This window comes from Biomphalaria glabrata, chromosome 4 (genome assembly GCF_947242115.1).
Source record: "Biomphalaria glabrata chromosome 4, xgBioGlab47.1, whole genome shotgun sequence".
Taxonomy (NCBI): Eukaryota; Metazoa; Mollusca; class Gastropoda; family Planorbidae; genus Biomphalaria; species Biomphalaria glabrata.
Genome location: NC_074714.1, coordinates 18,087,947 through 18,114,400, shown reverse-complemented (window position 1 = coordinate 18,114,400; position 26,454 = coordinate 18,087,947). Strand labels below are relative to the sequence as shown.

Genomic DNA, 26,454 nt, shown 5'->3' with positions numbered 1-26,454 from the left:
CATATTCGATATCAATCAAAATAATGAATTACCACTAATGAATTGACTAATTGAGTATTTTTTATTTATTAATTCATGTTTTGTTAGGTGCAATAAATAATCGCTTAAAGTATCAACTTGATAGTAGAATGAAAATTATAAATTAGTCAATTCATTAGTGGTGATAAATTATTTTGTTTGATACCGACAAGGAAAAGTAATCCTCCAGTACTCACAGCTTTTATTAAATATGTTTTGTCCCCTTAGATAATTGTACACGTTTTTTTCTCCCACACCCTTTCTCAGATCAAGTTGAAGCTTAACGCATTTATTTATTGTACTTAACAAAACGAATCAATTACAAAATTAACAAATTAAGTCAAATGATAATTAATTATTTCGTGTGATATCGAATAAGGGAAATAACTTCTATATTATAGAAAGATATAGTAAATGCGGAGTTCTTCCCCTTATATAACCTTAGATAACCTTTCTTTTTTCTTAGACTTTTTAAATATTTTGTTTGCTTTAAAGATATGGAAGTAAAGAAGAACAAATAGAACACTGGACCAGTCTTGTCTTACCTGGGCGGCTAAATATAGCACAGCCGCTTCTTTTTTAAAGCACGAGACTCAAGATCGTCTTTGGGCTCTCGGAAGTCTAGAGCAGACGATCGATGTTTGGAGCCTCTAACTGGGGATTATCTGTGATTTGTATTCATTGTGCACCCACGTTATCACAAAATGGAATAATAGTAGATAAGAAACTATGTGCAATGTAGTTAACAAGGAAGTTATTTAGAAATACCAGTTTACGTTGGACTTTAAATCATCACTAATTAACTACTTACAAATACAGATTTGTGTTTTTCCTTCATTCTTCAGCAGGATTAAAATAACATTTTTTAAAGAATTTTGAAGGTTAGTTTGAATGCTGATTTTCTAGCAATCATATAATAAGACAGATAGATACATACATAGACAGACAGACAGACAGACAGATAGATAGATAAAGATAGATAGATAGATAGAGAGAGAGAGAGAGAAAGACAGGCAGACAGACAGGCAGACAGACAGAATGATATATAGAATGATAGATAGATATATAGAATGATAGATAGAATGCTAGATAGATAGATAGATAGATAGATAGATAGATAGATAGATAGATAGATAGATAGATAGATAGATAGATAGATAGATAGATAGATAGACAGACAGGCAGACAGACGGACAGGCAGAATGATATATAGAGTGATAGATATTTAGAATGCTAGATAGATTAGATATATATATATATATATATATATATATATATATATATATATATATATATATATATATATATATATATATAGATAGATAGATAGATAGATAGATAGATAGATAGATAGATAGATAGATAGATAGATAGATAGATAGATAGATAGATAGATAGATAGATAGATAGACAGGCAGACACACAGACTGGCAGAATGATATATAGAATGCTAGATATATAGAATACTAGATAGATAGATTAGATCTAGATAGATAGATAGATAGATAGATAGATAGATAGATAGATAGATAGATAGATAGATAGATAGATAGATAGATAGATAGATAGATAGATAGATAGATAGATAGATAGATAGATCGTAATTTCTTGTGAGGCATACTGCATGAAAACAATGAAATATTGTTCTGTGACACAGCACTATTAATGCTGCCATAACTCTCCAATGCATGTCTAGTTTCTCCACTTTCTGCACGTATAAGCTTTTGTCTATACTCTTAGTTAAATCTTCCAAATATATTGTATGTTACAAAAAAAGTTTAATACATTGACAAAGTAAGTCTTTTTACCAACAATGAAAATAATAATAGGTTTTTGTTTATTTATTAGGGCCGGCCTTAGGTTATCGGAGGCCCTAGGCGAAGTGAATTTGGTGGCCCCAATTACAATAAAAAAAAATAACACAAAAAACATTAAAAAATACGTTTTTAAAACAAAGCTCCTACTAAGTGTCATTGTATCAATAATGTTGGATCAGTCATGTAAATATATTAGATTTAAACCAACAACATAAAATATGTGCGATTAATTATATTTTTACCAATTGTTTTTGTTTACCGTTTAGCTATATCACTACGTTACGCTCCAATTACTTATCTGGACCAGTTGGGAACATGGGAAGGGCGGAGGGGACCAAACAGCTTTGGGTCTATACCAACACTTCAGTCAAATACAATTTCTTTCCCTTGTTGGTGATATCAAACAAAATAATCAATTACCAATAGTTCATTAACTAATTGGTTAATTTGTATTGAGTTATTGTTAAGTAAAAGAAATAATAGTGAAAATGTTCAGCTTGATCCGAGTGTCGGAGAAATAACGTGTACAAACTTTTCCCCAGACAGACAGACAGAATGGGTTGATAGAAGCTTGGTAAAAAAATATTAAAAAACCACCATGAAAATAAAATAAGGCAAAAATGTCATTTAATTGGTTGAAACCATCAATGCTGACCAAAATCTCTTTGGATTCTGCGCTTTTTGTTTGCGTTTTGATGCATCATATTCAAAACAACGTTTTTTTTTCTAATATATGTAGTCTAACATGATATATATAACATTAACGAATAGACCATGGGTTATAGTTGAGACTTAAAGCTAGGCTAGTAGACATAGATCTCTGCTCTTTTTAAGTTTAAATCCAAGTTTCGCATTTTTTAAAAATCAAAACACATTTGTCCTGTGCCAGGCCCGAGCCAACTAGAGGCCCTAGGCCGCTGCCTAGTTTGCCTATACTTAAGGCCGACCCTGTTTCTATCATTGCAGTCTGATATTTCATAACGCTGACAGGGTAAGACAATGAGGAGAGAAGCAGACGTATGAAGCACTTCTCCTATCCCAGGTGACTTTCAACAGGATGTCCTACGAAATCTTCACTGACCCAGATCCTGAGGAGGATGGTTTACAGTATGAACATGGAGAGCTGACTCTGAAGCAGATAGTCAACCAATTTCCTTTACCGGCGTAAGTAGACATTCGCTTGAGTTTTGAAATAACCATCTAGGTAATGACTCAGTGGCATAACAATGGACCACAGTAAGACAACTGTTAGTTGAATAACTATATGATAAAAGCTATGGATTGAAAGGTGAGCCCATTTATATATTGTGTCGCACCATACTCTAATCTCAAATTAACTCATTAGTAAATATAAATTAAAAGAGGAAGCCAGGCACCAGGTGGGACTGGGGAAAGTAGATGGGTGCACTCGCCCCTCCCCTCCCATAGGGCAGACTATTACTTTTTTCTTTTGTATTTTAATAAATTGAAGGGAGGCGACTCGACATATACAGATGTTTATTCACGGGACATCACCCTACATTCACTTATCCCATAGTCTGTTGGACCGTCCGGACACCATACAAGAACTGTCAACCGTCTCTCTCGATTCCTCTATGTCATTTGCCTTGGATAGAATTTACTTCACTGACAGGCCTATCCATTCTTTAATGTTGTCTTCCAATCGCTTTCTCCGCCTCCCTATTCTTTTTCTTCCTGGTGCTGTTCCCTGAAGGAAGGACTTTGGGAGTTCTGAGGACCTTGTGATGTGGATATAGAGTTTGAGTTTACGTTTTTTGACAGTGGTTAGCAGGTCATCTTTCTCGAGATTTGCAGTCAGTGTCCAAGATTCGCCTGCATATAAGAATGTGGCTGCAATCAGGGAGCGCATCAGTCTGCAAACACAACGTCTTCGTCAGCACTAGGTCTAGATTTGGGAGGACTTTCGTTCTCTTCTTCCTAATGTCAACATCCTTTTTCTTTCTAGTCTCTAACAGTGCGCACCTTCTCAGTCTAGTCTCTAACAGTGCGCACCTTCTCAGTCTAGTCTCTAACAGTGCGCACCTTCTCAGTCTAGTCTCTAACAGTGCGCACCTTCTCAGTCTAGTCTCTAACAGTGCGCACCTTCTCAGTCTAGTCTCTAACAGTGCGCACCTTCTCAGTCTAGTCTCTAACAGTGCGCACCTTCTCAGTCTAGTCTCTAACAGTGCGCACCTTCTCAGTCTAGTCTCTAACAGTGCGCACCTTCTCAGTCTAGTCTCTAACAGTGCGCACCTTCTCAGTCTAGTCTCTAACAGTGCGCACCTTCTCAGTCTAGTCTCTAACAGTGCGCACCTTCTCAGTCTAGTCTCTAACAGTGCGCACCTTCTCAGTCTAGTCTCTAACAGTGCGCAGCTTCTAAATCTAGTCTCTAACAGTGCTCACCTTCTCAGTCTAGTCTCTAACAGTGCGCACCTTCTCAGTCTAGTCTCTAACAGTGCGCACCTTCTCAGTCTAGTCTCTAACAGTGCGCACCTTCTCAGTCTAGTCTCTAACAGTGTGCACCTTCTCAGTCTAGTCTCTAACAGTGCGCACCTTCTCAGTCTAGTCTCTAACAGTGCGCACCTTCTCAGTCTAGTCTCTAACAGTGCGCACCTTCTGCACTAGCGTGGATGGCGGTGTACATGGCAGGGTAATAACAGTATTTTAGTGAAGAAATTACTTTATTTTTTAACATAAACAATCTGTCACAAATATATTATATATGCTGAATATTAAATTCTTACATCTCGTCGCCCTACCTCCAATATTTTAAATGTCAAATGCAATCTTTAACAATACTTTTAAATGGAGAGAGGACTCCTCCTCTTTTCTCAGTGGCGTAACAATAACACGTTGATTGCAAAAAGTCTTCTCTTGAATCTTTAAGTTACTCTTCTTACTAATTAGTGGTAGGCTCATCAAATTGCCTTTTACCTTACCGAAATCGTGTTGAGCAAGGTAAACTGTATCAACAGCCCAAGATTCGGCTACACTCTCAAGGTCATTTCTCAAATTACTCACTTCATCCTTGATCTTCCCCTACTTGATTTAGCTGCTTACTTTTCAATACTTGTACAAAACGTTACAGTTTAGCACGCAACTTATAGCAGAACATTACTTTATAATGTTTCTTAGAAGTGCTGCAGCTCGTTATTTATCAATCACAGGAGTACGTTTCTTAAAATTTAACAAGCATGTCATGTACGAATGAAAAACTAATTTAAAATGTTATTTAAATACAGAAAAAAGAAACAGATTTAGCTTTGAGAAAAATGAATAATTAGTGTCGAAAATTTGATTTGTGACCATCAGGACTATCCCTATAAACTAATGTTTATTGTCGCCCCCCTCCCCGTTCCTTTTTTTTCTGTGCAACACAAAAATATTTTATTAACGAAACTTTCTCTCCCCCCTCCCCCCCTCATTCCAGTAATACTCTCACTGGTTGTATGAGCAGACAGGGAAAAGAAAGAATGGGACGATCTAACAACAATTGTCACCTTAAACGCGCGATTAGGGCTGGCCATAATACCATAAACCTGATGGTAAGCGGTTCATTACATTAAAGCAATCCAAGCCGCTGGTACACCGACTACAGCTTAAAACACGGATTAATGTTTTGAAATTAATATTAACATTTGTATAACGTTTATAGCATTTTGAGGAAGCTTTTTAAATTCTATGTTTTTATTGGTTTTTACAAAAGTGTTGTTTTTTAAGTTTTTTTTTACCCATCTGGTCATGGGCCAAAGCGCAGTGAACCATGTTTTGCCATTTCTGCTACACCACAGGCTGTGAGCCCCTTATGGTCATGGGCCAGGGTTCATTAAATCCCTTCGCGCCATGGATGCTACGCCTTGAAATAAAGTTCTGTAACAAAACGAAGTTACAAACAGGCGTCATGAACAAAATTAATTGTCACAGGCGTCACTGATGAATAAATGTCTTTCAAATAATTTTTCGAAGACATTTTTTTTTAATCTAAATCATGTTTATCAATCTGTTGGGGGTTTCTGTTCAATCAATAAATTTGCAATGTAGTTAGACACTATAAATTCATATTATAATTTTTTGGAAGTAAAAACATTGTTCAAAAGGTTCTTAAATATTAGACATTTTGCGCGAGTCAAAAAATTTCGAATAGCCAAAGAGCTTTTAACCATTGTTCTATTGGCGTCTTACTCTGACCGAAACAGGCTTACTGCAAGAGGTCTCGCTTAACATCAAGATAATAGTAAGACAAATAAGTAAACCAGATTGAGAGTTTAAACGAAAGGGGAGGGGGTGCGGGATTGGGGCGGGTAAAAAATGTTCCATTTTCTATTTTAATCTAACATTCATTAGCTATTAACAGAAAAACAATCGCTCAATAAGTTGTACAAAGGAGGTATTATCTTTAAAAAGAAAAATATTTTTTTGTATCTTCTGGCGCTATATTAAGAAATTGATGTTTCGTTTTTTAAGTGAGATTTTTTTGTGTGTGTAAAAAGGGGTGGGCGTGATAGTCATAAATAAATAGTTGGTAAATAGCGTACTGGCCTACACCTTTCATTGCACATACTGTAGAATCGTTTCATATTGAAATAAATAGTTAAGCAAATCATTTTTCTCAACCTTGCAATAACAAAATCCAATTCTTTATGATATTATATCGACATTCTTCTAACAATAATTTGGGATGTTATATGTGAACAGAGTGATACAGAGTGACCTGGGCTTCCTGAAAGAGAGGCGACTAGATCTGTCCCAGCCTCTATATGCCTACTGCACGAGGTCAATCAATAAAGTCAGCGCCAGGAGCGTGCAGTGGGTTAACAATGACCCCCATAAGTTCCACCTGGTGGGGGAAGATTTGCTCATCCCAGAAGACTATACGGGTGAGTACATACTATTAGTCCACGAGCACACCACTTATGATAATAATGGATTTGCTTGCTTAGTAAACGTCGAGTATCAAAAATGTCCGTCCTGGGAATGTTCTCTACTTAATACACAGAACATTACATGAACAGAAAGCAAAGAGTTAATCTAGATCTATATTGTGACATGCAAACACATGTGACTCCAGTTTACCTGATATTAATTGGACACAATATCGGCGATAGGTGGGGTTGACTGCTAAAATTTAATTTGATATAGGGCGAAGAATTGTAAATATATACATATTTACAACAGATTTTTATTAAATTATATACATTTTTTAAATTTGAGATATCAATGGACCTTATTTTTAATAACTTAGCAGTGTAACAGTAAGATCTTGAGCTATAAAGGTGAGGTAACCTTTGAAGGAATATGGTCACAACATAGTCTAAATTGTGCCGATGTGCCAAAACCCAAAATATCAAATATCATATCCACCAAACAAAACGTTATGAGGCCTGCAGCCTCTACCTCCCTACTGTATTTGCTCCTTAACTCTTTCTCTCCGTAATTATTTACCACATTCTGGTGGAATCAACGCTGGTATCGTCAGTTAGGAAGGAGAGAGTTAATAGAACAGCATATGGCTTTTTTTTTTTTGCATTCTAATTTCATCATTTTTTTGGGTGAAGACTTTCTTTAATTTTTGTTTCTTTGGACAGCCAAACCATAGGGCCAGTATTTAAAACTAAAAGGAAATCGAGTTTACGTTTTTGGGCCAAGTGGCAAGTAGAATCTAAATGGAAATAAAAACTGTTTTAAAGATGAGATGTTTTAATGCAGCCATTGTTATTTCTTTCAGAGAAGTCACGTTTTTCGCGAATCAAAGTCATTTCATTGTTATCTCATTAAAACATCCATGACAAGTTAACATATGTAAGATTCTTCCTGGTCTATTGCCCACTATAATTTGTTTGTCTGCGACAGGATGGTTCACTGTTGTCAAACAAAAGACCAGAAAGTCATCCTTGCCCTACAGACGTGTCTCAGAGATGATTCAATCCAACATGAGTACATTCCTAGTGGCGGGGATAACTCCAATCAAGGCTTATTTCGTGAGTTGTCTACCTTTTGTTTATTGTAATCAGAGCTGGTCAAACAGGGAAGACAACATTTCGATATCAACTTTAAAAAAAGTACCCCCTTTTAGACCGTGAGATCTATAGGCCATCTGTTTCGGCTCTATGTTGGCTATAACCCGACAATTTTCAATAATAAAATTATATCAAAACGTTTAAAGTCAACATTTCCGACCTCCACTTAACTGTACGGAAAGAAATTTTAGTGCTACTCATAAATATTTTCTCTTGAATGTTTTAAGTCTCGTCATAAATAAACGTTGATTGTACAGGAAAACATTTATTATTTGTTGGTACAGTAAAACATTTATATTTTTGTTAAACAGAAACCTTTTTTATATCGAAAAAGCCGAATAAAATCCAATATTGTTTGAAAAATCCATCATTTTAAAAACCGTTAGGCTACCTTTACCTACATTTTATTAAAGAAAGCGTAATAGAAAATGTGTGAGAGTTTCTTTTTATAAGAAAAATATTTACATTCTTTAATCTTTCTTATTATTAACTAGGCTTCAGTTCAGAAAGAAAAGATTAACTTTTCCTATTTCATTGTGATAGAATATGATTATGATGAGTGAGTGGTCAGGACTAAGAGTTATATCTTATTATTATTTATCTCAATTATTTTGAATGTCTTTACCTTTTTTACGTGTTCAGATAAAGTAAAGTTTACCTTTCAGACCTTCACTATGAGGCAGATGATGGATAGATCATCTGTTTCTGTGGCCTACGGTTAACAAGGGTGTCATGTGGTCAGCACAAGGACCAACCACCTATACTTTTCCCCAACTCATGTCAGGTACCCATTAGAGCTGGGTGGACTCAGAGGTGCCTAAAGATCCCGAGATGAAAAATCCCAGTCTTCATCAGGTTTTGAACCAGGGACCTCCGGTTCAGAAGCCAAGCGCTAGGCCACCACGCCTCCACATGTTCACATAATATTTGACAAAAGAACTTATCGACCAACAGATCTCTTGTCAACTGTTTAGCAATATGAATGTCTTATTTAGAGACAACTATTGATGAGAGCGTCTCTTTCTTCCCGGCTAAACATTTTTTTTTAAATTCCATCGTAGAGAACATGAATATTGCTTACACATTGGAAGGATGTAGCGCATATCATTTGCATACTCATTTCATATCCTTATTTTCAGTTATTGTTGCTAAAAATAGGTTTAAATGCGGTAAACATTGACACGGGTGAATGTAAAAGCAAACAGGAGCGTCGTAAAATGTCAAAGAAAACATGAATAGAAGTCAAAGAAAGCCGAGATTGCAATTCTGGAAGGAAGAAAAAGCTTTCGCTTATGGTCTCAGAGTGTGACTGGCGAACAAAAGAAGCCGGAAATTTTAGTATTTGCCAGGTAAACCACGGTCTGAAAAGTTTACAGACGTTGAGTTTTTCTTGGTTTTCTTTGGGTTTTTCCTTTCGTCTTCCTGGTGAATTCTGTGTGCATTTGTTCAGAACCGTACGAACTACAATCCAAGGACACGACCATGTAAAACATTTCACTCTTTGCATTCAGAGTTTGAGCAATGATATAACCGGCAACTGCGTATTTTAGTCATCTATGTGTACTAGAAATCACGTAAATGCTGTTTAGAAATAAATAGAAACTATTCATTTCACTGTATAGGCATCCTAAAACAAAAGAGACAAGAAAAGAATAGATATACTTTTAGTTTCAGTTATATGAGTACAAATTTATTGGTAAAAAAATATAAATTTACATAATAAAATTTCAGGTATAAATGTCTAGGTAAAACTTATTTGTATATATATATGTATACATGGTTATGTTTGCCCTGGATGTAGGTCGCAGCTGCGTAGCCACTTGAAATACTGCTTGTTAGTTCTAATATTTAATCATAGTAAAAACATGTTCATATAAAAGCCATCGGCCTATCGAGGACCTAAAGCCTGAAACCGGAAATTAGTTTTTCGACTCCAAAATGTAATTTCTTAAACGGAGACAAAATCGATTCTAGAATCGTCATCTCGAGTATCGAAATTCTCTCCCATTCAGGATTAACTGAAAAGTTTTACATGAAGTGTGTGTGTACATACACACATACATACATACAAACATACATACACACATATACATACATGCAGTCATACATATATACATACATACAAACATACATACACACACATACATACATGCATACATGCAGTCATACATATATACATGCATACAAACAGGCATACATACATACATACATACATACACACATACACACACACACATATATACATACATAGATCTACATACTCTTAGCCAAACACAAATTAGTTTAAAAAATAAATTAGTTATTTAAAAAAAATGTTTTTTTAAAAACACTAAGAGGAGAAATATAAATGTGATCGTCTCTCATAGACTTAACGCTTGCTTTGTGTCAATGTGATCGTCTCTCATAGACTTAACGCTTGCTTTGTGCCAATGTGATCGTCTCTCATAGACTTAACGCTTGCTTTGTGTCAATGCCTTGGATAAAAAGTCATGTCAATGGTGAACGTTCCTAATTCATATCATCCTCCACAGCCAGACTTTTCATGTGTGCATTCAGAAATGTTTGTGAAAATTTCTATTTATTTTTTTCTTGGTAATGCTTCTTGTATTAATTGTTGATAGAACAGAATCATCACACGCCGGAGATTATATTAATGATTTGATAATTCACTGAAGAAACATCGGTATTCTCTCAAAACTTCTTTAATAAACTTCTTCCGATTATATACCGGTATACAATTAACTTCTCTATTAAAAAAAAACTTGACTTAATTCTTCATATAATAAAACTCAGGATACAAAAACAACTTCAACTTGTATAACTTCAACTAATGTAACTTCAATTAATGTATCTTCAACTAATGGACCCGCTAATATTTAAACTCATACTAATACAAGACCGTTACTAAGCAAAGACCTATTACTCTACAAAACAATTACTATGCGAGGACCCCGACTAACTAATTTTCCCCGAATTTATACTTTTGTTAATCGTTTTTTCCAGAATCATGGAAACTTCTCTCCTAATTATTTTATTAACTGTGACCTTCTAGAAGCTGACGTATGCTATTTTTCCCCTAACCTCTTTCTTTGATTGGATGACTAAAATTAACTTGTTTACTCTTGGCAGCACAGACTTGACCTGGGCTTCTAGAAACTGATCGAAATAGGTCACAGTCTCGACGCGTGTCGGTGTTCCTTCCCCGACAGTAATCATGAAAAAAGGAAAATATCCTTCCCGCTTCTTTCGCTAACTGATTGGATTCTTCACAAGTTCCGTTGAAACGTATTCTAATGCATGAGCGCTGTTTTGGTTTCACTTTCACTTCTTTCCTTCTTCTATAACAGATGACCTGCAGAAACAAAACCTACAAACATACGCCTCATCAGCTGTTAACTGGGGACATCATTCGCAAAGGCAACAACCAGATTTTAAAAGAGGGCTCCCAGGCGTTGGAAGCCCTTTACCAGCAGCACATCGAGTGCATGGGCGTGACCTTTGCACTCTTCCATGACGAGAAGGACAGGAGCGTCTTGTTGCGCACCCAGCAGAACGGCGTGTTTTATCCCATCTATCAGGAAGGTGTAGCAATGACAGAGGAGAGAACTCTAGCAATGCAATTCGCTGATTTAATTATGCTGTGAGTTATTCCCCTTATAATAAACATTTTTATTACATAGGGAATGTAAAATGGTTATAAAATGTTTTTTTGTTTTTTTTTTGTACAATGTTTGACATGCTTGGGATATTCCTTCAGAGTTAAATATAATATACTTCCTAGTCCCAACTTCCTGCAGGACGACGAGGGATGGGAGCGGTCAGGGTTTGAACCCGGGACCATCGATAAGTCCGAACGACAGTCCAGCGCGCAAATCGCACGACCAGGCAGCTAGGATGGTAAATGGGTTTAGAAAACAATTGGGACAATTCTTTTTGACAGAAGAACTACGTGGTAAAATAAAATACTTAAATTTAGGACCTACTATGAAATAGCTTTAAAAAATTCGTTGTTTATTAAATAAAGTAATGCTTTTGTAGATTGAGGATTCATTGTTCATATAAATAGAAACGCTGAATAAAAAATGGGGGGGGGGGGGAAGAGCAAATGGGGAAGAGAGAAACGGAAAGGGAGATGAGGGAAAACAGAGGCGGCCTTAGCAATACGCGGGGCCTTAGGGCCCAGGCGAGTGTTATACTTGGGCCTGGGAGCCGAAAGCGTAAAGTATAAATACCGTACCATATCACGCTAACGAAACCTTCCGCCTCTAAGGCTGTAAGCCTTATAATTGATGCCGAAACATACTACTTAACGTACGTACTGGCACTGTAGTACATCAGAACCAAAACTGTCATCTTAAAACGAGTTAAACACTTTCAGGGTTATTGCTATCATAGAAATGCTTGGGGAAATATTGAGAAACAAAATCTGAGAAATTTGTTGTTTTTTTTAAGTTGAAGGTGACAAGGGAATCTTTAATGACCGGGCCCCCATTGGGCGCGGGCCTAGTGCGATTGTCCTACTCGCCACCCAGTAAGGCCGCCTCTGGCCAGGAAATGAGAAGAAAGCGAACTTGAAATTAAGAAGAATGAAAACGAGATTTCAAAATAAGATACAGACTTATAGTGAAAGAAAGAGGTTGAAATAAAGGCAATAATAAAGAAAAGAAAGAAGTAGACAGAAAGAGAGTGAGAGAGAGAGAGAGAGATGAAAAAAAAATTGGAAGAGTGTTAATAAATGTTAGAAAATTAATACTCACAATATAACGTGATTAAGTCTAATTAAATTAATGTCGATGATCCTTTATTTACTTTTTTCCAGCTATCCACCTCCTGTGATGGTCAAGCTACTCCACGGTTGGGTGCCAGCCACACAGTGTGGCTTCACGGGAACGCTGTACCTGATCAACAAAGATGTGGAGACCACTGTGGTCGCTTCCACATTCATCAGAGAAAACGTGGTCAGTTTGGAGATTCCTTTAGGTCAGTTCATGAGAACAGGATTTTGACTAGTTTGTGTGTGTGTTTGCTCTCCTTTAGTTGAAATGTCACTTAAAATAATCGTTTTAGGTAACTTCAATGCAAAGAATCGGCAGTCCCATAGCCGCCTATGTAAAAATGTGTGTAGGTGCTGTGTTTAAGGTTCTCTATTAAATGAGAACACTCTGGTATAAACTTTGTCACATGTAAATTATGAGTGAGTCTGGTGTGAATGTACACTTTGGTTTCTTATAGTTATAATGTTTTTTGTTTGGTGTAATGCACAAATTGTAAGACAAATTTCCATACGGACAAGAAAGATTATTATTATTACTATTATTATTATTATTTAATGTCCAAGTAAAAAATAGTATCTGGTGGATCTGTCAAGTTGGCTAATAGCTATTGCCTCCGCTTTGGAGATTAATATAATTTTGTTTTAGATGAAAACCAAAATTTTTCTCTACTATAAGGCAAAGTCTTCCATTCCGAATATATAGGATGAATGCAGTGTTTGCGTGATAACCCACATCAAAAAATGACCTGTATATTTGCCATATCTGATACAGAAAACGCTTTTGGAGCTATTTTAGAATTATTTTGGCTATTGCGTCTGCCTTTGACAATACTTTTTTCTTTGAACCTCAAATGTGTGCCCGCGACCCTCGTGAGACCTCTCCAGTTGTCTCTTTCTTACTCTTGCACGGATCATCTGCAGCCGGCTACTTTCCTATATGCACAGTGAGGGCAAAATGTTGATGATGTGCTCATCTTTTTAGCCCTTCAGGGGAAGGAGCACTTCAGTTACGCCGTCTCCTGTCATCTCGCCAAAAAATAGTAAAACATTTACACATTTGACAACTTATTTTTATATTAACAACGAAGACTCGAAATGTTGATTCACTGTCGTCCACAATATTAGTTACTGGTATTGATTTATAGACTGTTTCTTTTTTAACTTTACATTAACAAAAAAAGTTTTTTCTGACCTAAAAATAATAAAAATATATTAGCCCAAAGTCAACCCAGCTAAACAATTTAACATTGTCTTGGACTGAGCTGGTACTGTTGGTTTCTGTAATCTAGAATCAGACATCAAGTTTAAAGTGGCTAAAACAAGTACAGAACTTAAGAGCAGCCGACACTGGGGTAAAGCTTTCAGACACTGCCTGGCCAACGCGCCAAGTTACACAAAGGCAATAAAGGTGAGTGTCTTCTAGTTGTCCGTGCCATATCACACCTGCCCAACTTACGTGTTTTTGCTCTGTGGTTGGTTTGTAGCTCCAAACAGCTAGGGACTACTATACATTTCTTAGGATAAAACTTCAAATAATATTCAAACAAAATGTAACTCATACAAAAACAGGTCTTACGTCTCTCGCCTAGTCTCTCACCCACGTGACTTATATTCATATAAATTATGACAGACCAGCTCATGTTTTCATCAGCCAACACCACCAAAATCAGCCGCTAACCTTTCCTCGTTACCATGGAAACCCGCATATACATCCCATAGCACTTAGCGAACTTTCGTAAGGCACCAATATTAAGGCGAAATAAATTCCCGTGTCCTGAACGTCAGCTCAACAGCTTCCATCTCCTCGACTTTACGTATCTAACAGTCACCAATTTAAGTAATTATTTTCTAATAGGGTCCAGGGTTTGAACCCTGCCCGATGCAATCATCGCCGTCCTGTGAGGGGGTTTGGGTTTGGGCTAGGATGTGATACTCTCCACTTCTGAAGGAAACAAAACAAAGAGAGAACACGACAACGTAAAGAGAAGCGGTTTTATGAAATGAACATTTTAGATTGAGCTCATTGTCTGTTATAGTTCAAACTGCAGTTGTTTTAAACACAATGATATGATACCTTTACCTTCAACTATCCCTTAGTCTATTGGACCGTTGGGGCACCAAGCAAGATTTGTCGACCGTCTTCCTCCATTCCTTCTTGTCTTTTGCCTTGTTTAAAATCTCTATCAATGATAGGCCCGTCCATTCTTTTATGTTGTCCTCCCATCGCTTTCTCTGTCTAACTCTTCTTCTTTTTCCTGATATTGTTCCCTGAAGGAAGGTCTTTGCGTGGATCTTGTAATATGGCCATGTATTTTAAGCTTGCGTTTCTTTACAATAGTTAGCAGGTCATCATGGGGTCCGATCGCTGCAGTAACCCTGTCTCTAATCGCTTGGTTTGTGATGCGGTCTTTGAAAGTGATGCCTAGGATCCTTCTGTTGCGTTTCAATTCCATGGCTAGGACCCTCCTCTCTAGCTCTGCAAATATATTTTTGATAATTAGCAAATATTCTTCTTCTATTCTATCAAATAATTTCATTGATATAAAATTTATTCCATTTATTTGCATTACTTACTGTTAAATATTACCAATTGCTGAAGTTACTTTTATTTACTTAGGTCATTGGCCCTGAGAGCTCTGTGGATATTGATGAAGGTAGCCTGGATGTTGAAGACTGTAATCTACCAGAAGAGCAAGCCAGCTACGGACAGAAGATATCTTCCTATACAATGATCAAAGAAGGGTCAAAAATTGAGCCCGTCCAGCTTCGCAAGCCTCAGTCTGATCCCGTAAGCCGTCCATCTCGACTGTCCACGGTGAGCTGTCTGTCCAGACGTGTGGGGGTCTACGCCATGGACCAAAGCTTCAGCCACAGGAACCTTACCATTCGGAGAATGGCGCGCAAAAATGCTTTTAAATTAGGAAAGATGAAACAGCAGCTTCCAGTAACACAACCATTTCCTAAGACGTCCAAGTATATATTGAATCCTATCCCTTGCAAAACTCCTGCGGAAACTAACTGCTCCACAATGGATGAAAATACTAATCCCAAAACTTTTTATAATGCGATAAACGTAATTTCAATTGATGACCATAGCTCTGACAGCAATACGGTTGCAGTGTCAGCAACCATCGGAAGACCAGTTTATCCTAACGAAAGCGGCAACCAATACCCATCGGATAACCGAAATCCAGTTAATTTCCCTGAACCAGGAAGTCACTCTGAAACATCATCGACCAGTTACGAAGAAATAGATTCCGTCAAGGTAAACCCCCAACAGAAAAGAAGGAGCGCAGTCTTCCACTTGCTACAAGGCAAAGAAGGCATCATCACCATCAGCCCTCGCACATACATGGACGAGATCCAGGACGAGGGTTACGGCGAGAGTGACACGGACGACAGCAACACGAACCTCTTCCTCTTTCACGGCTCCATCCAGAGTCAGGAGGACAACGAGTACATCACTCCTTCCGACAGCCTTTCCGTAAGCGATGACTACGACATCCTAGTACCTAATCCACCACCCAGACCGCCATTCGGAAAGGGCTGCTACAACCGCGGGATGCTGATAGAAGAGCTCAAAAAGTCCATCCCTATTAACACAACGGTAGAGCTAGCTCTGAATAGCCTGACAATGGCTGAGTTTACAACGCTCCTCTGGCATCCGATGGAAGAGATGGACAAACTTTTAATGGCTCTTATTCCAAAAGTTGGAGAACTGAATTTACAACACATTGTGCTTTATTTTCAATCAATTCGCACAAAAGTTCGGATCTTGACAGAACTATAGATCATTATCATCATTAAGTTTTCTATCAGATTTATTATACGTTTGGTATTGAAATGTACACATCCCTCAGTTACTCAAACGTTTTCTAGAACTTTGCATTTACATTTGTCTTAGACCACAGTTTTACCAGGGAGAAAGGGGGTGAGCGGGTTGTAAAGCGCTTGGCTTCCGAACAAGAGAAGTCTGAGTTCTGAATCACGATGAACTGGGATCTGAATGTTTATGTAAGAAAATGTGTTTGGTAGTTGTGCTGTTCACTTGACGCTCTTGTTTACCGTCGGACATAGAAACAGATGATCTTTCATTATCTGCTCCCTGAATAAATGGCTGCCTGGTTTGCGCGCTGGACTGTCGTTCAGACTTATCGATGGTCCCGGGTTCAAACCCTGCCCACTCCCATCCCCCGTCGTCCTGCAAGTAATCATCTTCAACTCTGAAGGAACATCCGAAACATGTAAAACAATTTACGATACTTGTAGTTGCTGTCTGATACAAATTCTTTAACTTTATATATAAAGTTTGACCATGTTGTAACATCAATGATGTTTTACAGTAAGTTACAACCACAATACATTCTGCGTAGTATTTGATTTTAAGTGTATTTTGTAAACATCGCGTTCAAAATGTTGAGTTTCTCTAAAACTGATCTTTCCGCTCTACTGATAACATAGTCAACAAGTGCTACGATTTCAGAATGCTTGTTTCAGAATCACCATAAAATAGGACGATACTTTTTTATTTTAAATTAAGTTTTTGTTTATTGAAACATACAGAAATCAAAAACCAAAATGAATTTCTAGCACTATTACAACGTCACACATTTTCAGGGTACAGCTCGTCGTCATGGCGGCTTTGGGAAAGATAAACAAAAAAGACAGTTTTATGGAAATGTTTGTATCTATTGTTTTGTATTGTTATTGCTTTGTTCTAATTATATATTTTTTTTATTACTCATTTGGGTAACAGTGTATTCTATAAATATTATGTTTAATTCAATTTTTATATACACACCTGTGTTATACACACATTAAAAAAAAGTATTTATGTTTGTTTAATTCATTCCTTTTTTACTCTATTTTGTAATTATTTCCTCTCCTGATATCTACTGACAGCTCAATGATATTGGAATTATTTCTAGTGTTTAGCAAAGACTAACATGTTAACGGGTTCTCGTCCAGGCCTTACAACACGGCCAAGCAGTCAACATTATCCAGAAATTGTGTATAGCTCATGATCATTTCCAATGTTTATTAGGGCCGCATTTCATGAAATATAACTTCGTTGTAGCCAATCTAGGAGCATACGTAAGTAAAACAGAACGAGACCAGTTTTGAATGGCCATCACAAAGAAAGAAGACCTCAGACTTAAGAAGATCTCAGACTTTATTAGACCTCAGACTTAAGAAGACCTCAGACTTAAGAAGACATCAGACTTAAGAAGACCTCAGACTTAAGAAGACCTCAGACTTAAGAAGACCTCAGACTTACGAAGACCTCAGACTTCTGACCACATGTAAATACGATATTGTAAGTTCTTAATCATTTATTTCATTTGTTTGTCCATTTGTTTGTCCATTGTTTCCTGTTGCAGAGACGTGAAAGTCCTCAATCATCTCACAGACGTTCACCTCCCACACGAAGGAAGACCATGTACTTGCAATGATTTTATCTTATCTTATAGATTACAGACATTACTTCCAAGAGAAGAGCATTACGTCCTACGCTTGTCACGTGTCAACCTAGTCATGAATGTTAATCAGTGACTTAAAACTCTGTTAAGTCATTGTTTCTCCTGGCTAATTCAGGAAACCCATTCCATTCTTTAATGGCAATAGAAAAGAAGGAGCACTTGTACTAATTTGTCCCAGCATATAGAATAAGAAATGTTCCTCCTGAGATTCTATCAGTTTCTGTTATTCTATTTGCAAAGTAAGGCTAAGTGTTTATGTTTTATTGCTGCTTTAATTTTTTTACTGACTGCTATACGATTGGCATTGGTTCAATGTCAATGTCTTAAGTTATTATGGAAGCCTAAAGCTCAGCGACATACACTAGAGTTATACATCACGTCATTGTTTGAAAGTTCATGTATTGTATGCCAGTCAAATACTCTGCTTGAAGTCAGTCCCAGCTAATGCCTAGGGAAATTGGGTGAAGGTATGTCATCCTGTTGATGTCTGGCAGAGTGATTTAGGCCAGTGTTCAGATCACTTCAGGGGCCATGAAGTTTAACCCATTCTAAGTTACAGTATTGCAATCATGAACTCAATCAGTCTGTTATGGAGATTGCGAGTTCAGTGTGAAGTTTCCAGTTAATTTGCCTATTACGATTGCTTTTGTAAACTTTGTTGACCGTAAAAATTGAAATGTTTCAAACTCTTACATTATATTGCTTCGCAATCTTTGTATATTTATCATTATCTTATTATACTTATGGAAACAATACTGTTTATGTATCAAGAAAAAAAGCGAAATTATAAAACGATGTAAACTTTATTCTAGTTGTATGTGTTGTGTAAAATACTATTTAATAACTGTTACTCTTATAGTGTCAATAATGTGTTTCACTAAATACTAAAGACTAATGAGATAAGGATAGAAATAAAAATAAAACTAGATCTAATAAAATTACTCAGCTGGTTAAAATTGTATTCTTCACATTAATTGTTATTTGCATAATTAATATTCAAATATTTGTTTCGTGTTGGGATACATGAATAATTACTTTAAGTATGTATTTCAGGTAAATTTTTTTAATGCATGGAAATAGATTATGCAACAATTGTTTACCTAATCTACAAAGTACAATTGTAGTGTAGTGTGGACGTACTCAATTCATTGGCGTGGCATTCATAGTGCGAAGTGGGCCAATGAACCTGGGCCCACAGCCGGAGGAGTAGAAAAAATGATGCAATGGGGTTCATTGCACTTGGGCCCATGACTCTTGACTAGTTGGGGCCCTGGTGAGAACGAATGACACTAAAGTCCTGATGTTCACGAATTAAAATTTCGACACAGCTGCAAATTATTCAATTATTTTCGAAGCTCAATCAGTTTCTTTTTTTTTCTGTATTTAAAATGTTTTATAAATCTTGTTATATGAAACGGTAACCTATATAAAATTTATACCAAGTCTGAAATTTTAACTGACTTTCAACTTTGTTAAATAAGTAACAAACTGTTTCAACAGTTGTGATTCCAAAATTTTGTATCCGAGCCAAAGAAGTAGATACTTTGAAATCGTATAAAACACTCAGTTAGGACAAACTCGGAGGTCTTCATCACAGTGTTTTGTTGTCTTTGTATTGGGTAAATAAAATGTTCACGTAATCATTAGAGAAGAATAAAAAAAAAAGGGGGATGAAAAAAATAATTTAGCAAGCAAACTAAACACCATGTTTCATTCAAGTTGAATATGTTCGTACTGCTACAATGAACGGCGAAATAAATTTGGTTGATTTGTTGATTTGAGGCACATCGGCACAATTTAGGCCATGTCGTGCCTGCTGTCCCTTAAGGACTACTCTCTCTCTAAACAACAGGGGCCAGATTCTATACAGTCATATAATTAAAATTAAGGTCTATTCACAGTTAAAATAGTAAAGGTAGTAAAAATTTAAATATTTGGTAAAAATCTAATGTAAATAGTGCATGTTCACAAATTCAGAAATCAGATCTTCGTAGATAGCCCCACTTCCCGAATAAAGCCCAGTACCTTCCCAGGGTCGACATTATTAAATAGTGTTTTTAGATTAGTGGCTCTAAAATGTTTCGCCCTGACATCCTGGTATCTGGGGCAATCAACGAGGATATGTTCCACGGTGAGGCGAGAGTCACAGTACTCGCAAAGTGGGGGCTCCTCTCTCTTCAGTACAAAAGAGTGCGTGATGTAGGTGTGGCCAATCCTAAGTCTGGACATGGTTGTGCTACCACGCCTTGTCAGACCCTTAGATGTGGGCCGCCACCTGACATCCGCCACAATCTGCCTGAGTTTACTGTGAGTCTCAGCCTCCCATCGGTTCTGCCACTCTCGATAGGTGGCAGAGGCAATACTTTGTCTCAGGTCCGAGTAGGGAATTTGGGTTCCTGACACCGCATGATTTAGGGCTCTCTTTGCTTCTCTGTCTGCGGCTTCGTTTCCCTCAATGCCAACATGGGAGGGGACCCAGATGAAGGTGACATCCCTACGGTCGGCTGTTATTAGGTCCAACAGCTTCAGGCTCTTATGTACCAATGGGATGTCAGTCTTCATCCGCCCCAAAGCTTGCAATGCAGATTTGGAGTCGGAGCATATTATAAATTTACTCCTTTCTGATGCTTTTACGGCCATAAGTGCAAGCAATATTGCGTGCAATTCGGCCGTAAAGATGGAGCAGCCATCGGGGAGTCTACGGGAGATTGTTTTGTTCCGAAAGGAGCAGGCACACGCGACCTTTCCCTCCATTTTGGATCCGTCTGTGTAGATGGTGCCACAATCTCCGTAGCTCTCCTGCAGTTCCCTAAAGTGGACTTGTAGTATGCTTGGGTCTGTATTTTCTTTTTTGAAATTAAGGAGGGATAAATTTAATTTAGGTTTATTCATTAGCCAAGGAGGATTCTGAGGGGTTTCTAATTTAGAGATTTGGTCAATGGGTGGGGTTAAATTTTGGATGGGTTCTCTCATTCGAAGGCCCAACGGCTGTATGACGTAAGGGCTTCGATTGTATAATTCTACATCTGTGGGGTTAAATATGGAGTCAAAAGCAGGGTTCGTGGGGTTGGATTTTAGCTTGACTATATACTGCATTGCAAGCTTTTTCATTCTTATATCCATGGGGAGTTCTCCAGCCTCCACATGGAGACTTGGGATAGGTGATGTACGAAACGCGCCGAGACAGAGACGCAGGGCAGCATTTTTTATTGGTTCCAGTATTTTTAGGTACGACTTCCTTGCTGCTCCATATATTATGGATCCGTAGTCTAGCTTGGATCGAATTAGACTCCGATAGAGCAGCAGCAAGGTATCTCTGTCAGCTCCCCAGTCCGTATGGCTGAGTACTCTTAGTATGTTTAATGACTTTTGGCATTTCTTCTTAAGTTCCTTAATGTGGGGGAGAAAATTAAATTTGGAATCTAAGGTGAGGCCTAAAAATTTTGTAGTTTTCACGACAGGGATCTTCTTTTTGTGTATAAATAGTTCAGGGTCTGAGTGGAGCCCCCTTAGATTACAAAAATGCATACTAACTGTTTTGGAGTCAGAGAATTTGAAACCATTATAGTTTGCCCAACCCTGAATTTTGTTTAAACATAACTGCAATTTCCTTTCTAAGGTGTTCATGTTTTTCCCATAAGTAAGAATGACAAAGTCATCAACATACAAAGAGCACTCTATGCCAGGGGACAGCGCATTTATGATGCTATTTATTTTAATGTTGAACAGGGTGACTGACAGAATGCTGCCCTGGGGTACACCCATTTCCTGGTCATGAGTGTCAGAAGCGGAGTTGCCCACTCGGACCTGAAATTTTCGATCTTTCAGGAATTCCTCCACAAAACGGGGGAGGTGTCCCTTAAGCCCCATAAGCGCCAGGTCACGTAGAATGCCATGTTTCCAGGTTGTGTCATAGGCCTTTTCTATATCGAAGAATACAGCTACTAGATATTCTCTTCTGAGTAATGCATTTCTAATATAAGCTTCCAGCCTTACCAGGTGGTCAGTTGTTGTCCGCCCCTGCCGGAATCCGCACTGGTAGTTTGAGATCACTTTATTCCTTTCCAGGTACCAGACCAGCCTACTGTTAATCATTCTTTCCATGGTTTTGCAGATGCAGCTTGTTAGTGCTATTGGTCGATAGTTAGCTGGGTCAGAGCCGTCTCTTCCCGGTTTAGGTATCGGTATAACTGTGGCTTTCCTCCAGCTGTTTGGGAAAGCGCCTGTTTGCCACACACAGTTATAGACCCCTAGTAGGACTGCCAATGAGGGTTCGGGAAGGTGCTTGAGGAACTGGTAATGGATTTCGTCTTCTCCAGGCGCTGTGTCATGTGACTTGTCCAGCGATTCCCTCAGTTCCTCAAGCGAGAACGGTTTGTTGTAGTCTTCATTGTTCTCTGACCTGAAATCAATGGGGTGTCTTTCCTCCCTGGTTTTGACTTTTTGGAACTCTGGCGTGTAGTGTGCAGTGGATGATTTTTCTGCTATTGAGGATGCAAGGCAGTCAGCTATTTCTCTGGGGGACGTGACAGTTCGTCCTTGGTTTTTCAAATGCCCTATTGCATTTGATTCTTTCCCTTTGATTCGCCTTACTGCCTTCCAAACCGCTCTAGCAGAAGTTTTGGCATCCAGACTGCCGACAAAACTTCTCCAGGAATTCCTTTTGGCTGACCGTATGGTTTGTCTAGCCTTTGCTCTAGCTATCCTGAATAGCTTTAGGTTTTCCTGGGAAGGATTCTTTATAAATGCAGCCAGTCGTTTTTTCCTATCACCTATAGCACTTTTGCAAGCTGTATCAAACCATGGTTTGCTAGGCCGTTTTGGATTTGCAGAGGTTAGGGGTACAACTTTCCTGGCTATACTTAGTAGCTTGCTAGCAAAGGTATCAGCTGGGTTCTGTTCATGGAGGATATTTTCTGTGATATCCTCAGAGCATCTTTTTTGGAATTGTTCCCAATCGGCCTTATTCAGTTTCCACCGCTGAGGTCGTCCCAATGAAGGGAGATTGTTAGTAATGATGATTGGGAAGTGATCACTTCCCCGTAGATCATTGCTAACTGACCATTTAAAATCGTCCAGAAGTCCGGGGACGCATACGGTGGGGTCAATGCATGTGAATGATCCAGTTACTGGGTGCAAGTAGGTCGGTGATGCATCATTAAGTATGCATAAATCATGTTGGAGGAAGATATCCTCCAGCATACGACCTCTTGTGTCGGTATTGTTGGATCCCCACATGGTGTTATGGGCATTGAAATCCCCAAGGATTAAATAAGGCCGGGGGAGTTGTTTCAATAGGTCCTCCATGTCTGTTCGGTTTAATGGAGCGCCTGGTGGTAGATACAGGCTGCAGCAAGTGATAACCTTGTGAAGGGTTATCCTAGCTGCTACGGCCTGTAGTGTGGTCTGTAGTTCTACCCTCTCATGGGGGATGCTATCCTTCACAAGGATACAGACTCCACCTGATGCTCTCTCTGCATCCTCAACATTCATGGTGTACGCACGGTAGCTTCGGAAGCTGATGCAATCTTTTAGAAATGTTTCCTGTAAGCAGACAGCTACAGGAGTCTCAGAGTCCATCAGTAGCTGCATTTCCTCGTAATTGGCCTTGAGGCCTCTACAATTCCACTGTACAATTCTGGAATCCATGGCTTATTCTAGATGACCTACTTGGAGCTATTTGGCCTTGGGAGGCCCCCGGAGGGGTTTCCCTTTATTCCAGTGACCTTGGTATTTTTATTCTTGGGTTTGGATGGAGAGGAGGACAACCCCCTTTTGGGGGAAGTCTTTCTCTCTGGAGAGGGGAGATCCCTCTGGTTAGAGCGGAGGTTATTTCCTCCTCTCTCACCTCGGGCATCCTCTCCGCTTTGATTTCTCCCCTTAGGGAGTTGGTCAACCTCTAACTCAGTAGAGGTTGGGGTGTCTGGCTGGGTTCTCTGAGGAGAACCTGTGTCAGACATGATGTCTCCGGGTTTTGACATGCTGCTCAGTCTCCATGCTCTCATCAGCGAGCACAGAGAACCTGTTCTTTAGCATGACAACAGGGCTTTCTTGTTTCTTCAGAGGTGTGTTCTTTGGCGGTGTTTTCTTCTGAGTTGGGGGAGGAGGAGGGGGTGGTGGGGTCAATGTGTCCGTCTGTGTGGCTATGGATCTTCCTTTCTTAGCAACAGCCTGGGCGTAGGTCTTTGTCAAGCCGAATTGGCCCTTGGGTAGGCCCAATACAGCCGATTTCGCCTGGCTAAAGGTACATCCGTTTCTTGCCTTGTACTCCTGCACGGCAACCTCCTGTTTCCACACAGGGCAGTCCTTGGAGTAGGCTGAGTGGCCAGCTTGACAGTTTGGGCATTTGAACTGGCATTTGAACTGGGCTGTGCAGCCCTTGTCCTCATGACCCTCTCCAGCACATCTGGCACACACAGTGTTCCTCTTACAGACTGCCGCGCCGTGCCCATAACCCTGGCACTTGAAGCACCTCATGGAGTTAGGTATGTAGGGCCTCTTCGATGACACAGTATTCCAAAAAAAAGCAATTAGAGTGTTATTTCTAGATTTTAGTTTTTGTGAGAACCAGACGTCTGAATGCTTGGCTGAACAAATGCTCCAAGTAATGAATAATCCCTATTTATTTTTAAATAAACTGCTGACGGTGCTTCCAATATCAGTGGATAGTAGGGCCTACAATGGTCTTCAGGTACTGCTCCATCAAAAGAAGCCGCTTGCGCATTTTCACTATGCTAACCACGACTTCAACTTGGTCCCAAATGTTATCTTCAGCTGTATTCAAGACGTTGCAGATTTCTTTGCTATGTGTTTGTTTTGCTCACAGCATCTCAAGATGGGCGCGTTTTAAATCCAATAGGAAGAGCAAGGTTTACATTACACTCAAATACATTTGCCCGCAAGGTGGTCATCAAGTAATGCTCTAACAAAATGAGATTCATATATTTTGATCTACTAAAGCTGATCACTCACATTTTTTTTTTTGTGTTCTTCAAAAGAAAAAAACGTCTAGAAGCTACGGCACTTAGGGGAAAATAAGAAACATTCGATAACATTGTTTAGCTCAAGGCCGGCCTTAGGCCACTTAAACCTATGCGTTCGCAGTGGGCCCCACACTTTCATAGACCCTGCTTATCCGTACCCTGACTGGGCCCCGCTAAACCTGTTTCGCATAGGCCTATCTCTAACATGAATTAAAGGGAGTCTCCTTGACCCCCCCCCCCACACACACACGATACTTTATCATTTTTACAATTCCCGCCTGTTCACCCCTCATACACACACATCGACCCCCGCTTTCAAAATGTTAGGCCCTTGTTTTTTTATTATAATGACAACCATACCGGTACCTTTAAAAACAAATTCTCCAATGGACATAGTTTAGAGACAAAATTGACATACAGGAAAGGATTATAGTCCTTGCTTCCTCGAAAAAGAAGAAATAAATAAAAGAAAAAGAAACAGATTGATCCCCCTTGATGCTGTTAGTGTTGCTCTTTAGTTCGACCTTGTTCAAACAAAATAACAAAAGAAACAGAAACTACACTATGACTTGAGGCACAACTTAAACATAAATTGAATGAAGGAAAAAGAAAGAAAAATATGATTTGAAAAAATACGTAAGTGTATGTAGGAAATTATTATTATTAGAATCCTTACGGCAATCGCTGAGATCTCTTGATACGTCAATGAATAAGTCAATCAGTCAGTCAGCCAATGGTATTTTGTGCTTATAGTAAAGATTATCTACCATAGTTTTACTTCTGGTTGCTGCAGAAGCACGAACACTTATTCATAACACATATGTTTCAAAAGTCGTTTTTTTTATTGAAAAAACACCTCTGTTTGGTCTTTATTATAACTAGGTCACAAACCAAAACACTAGCAGGTTTATACATCGTTGAATTTTGAAATTATATTTAAGACAAAGACTGCTTTATTGATCCTTATGGAAATTTATTGTGATTACAAGGACTCTTTTCTCACAATTTACTAATGACAAAAATTCTTAAGGCTAATCAATGTTTACAAAGCTTATATCATCATCAACTCACTCTGTCTGTTTGTACAAAGCTTGTATCAACTCACTATGTCTGTCTGTACAAAGCTTGTATCAACTCACTATGTCTGTCTGTCTGTTTGTACAAGCTTGTATCAACTCACTATGTCTGTCTGTACAAAGCTTGTATCAACTCACTATGTCTGTCTGTACAAAGCTTGTATCAACTCACTATGTCTGTCTGTCTGTCTGTTTGTACAAAGCTTGTATCAACTCACTTTGTCTGTCTGTCTATTTGTACAAAGCTTGTATCAACTCACTATGTCTGTCTGTACAAAGCTTATATCAG

The 26,454-nt window shown here is 38.5% G+C and overlaps 1 protein-coding gene across 1 annotated transcript; it reads left to right on the top strand.

The window, feature by feature from the left end:
- The first annotated feature begins 621 nt into the window (after positions 1 to 621).
- Positions 622 to 19,046, top strand: LOC106054090 (uncharacterized). The gene is made up of 8 exons (XM_056028004.1): positions 622 to 899; positions 2,802 to 2,999; positions 6,531 to 6,712; positions 7,686 to 7,813; positions 11,200 to 11,492; positions 12,672 to 12,832; positions 13,916 to 14,034; positions 15,244 to 19,046. Exons 2-8 carry the CDS (start codon positions 2,893 to 2,895, stop codon positions 16,414 to 16,416), a joined length of 2,163 nt encoding a protein of 720 aa, XP_055883979.1. The 5' UTR covers positions 622 to 899; positions 2,802 to 2,892; the 3' UTR covers positions 16,417 to 19,046.
- Positions 19,047 to 26,454: the final 7,408 nt, after the last annotated feature.

Bases quoted from the DNA above. Each gene is read 5' to 3' on its own strand.
- LOC106054090 (XM_056028004.1), top strand. From the start codon at position 2,893: ATGTCCTACGAAATCTTCACTGACCCAGATCCTGAGGAGGATGGTTTA. The intron at 11,493-12,671 runs GTGAGTTATTCC...ACTTTTTTCCAG, and splicing joins TTCGCTGATTTAATTATGCT to CTATCCACCTCCTGTGATGG. The intron at 14,035-15,243 runs GTGAGTGTCTTC...TTATTTACTTAG, and splicing joins GTTACACAAAGGCAATAAAG to GTCATTGGCCCTGAGAGCTC.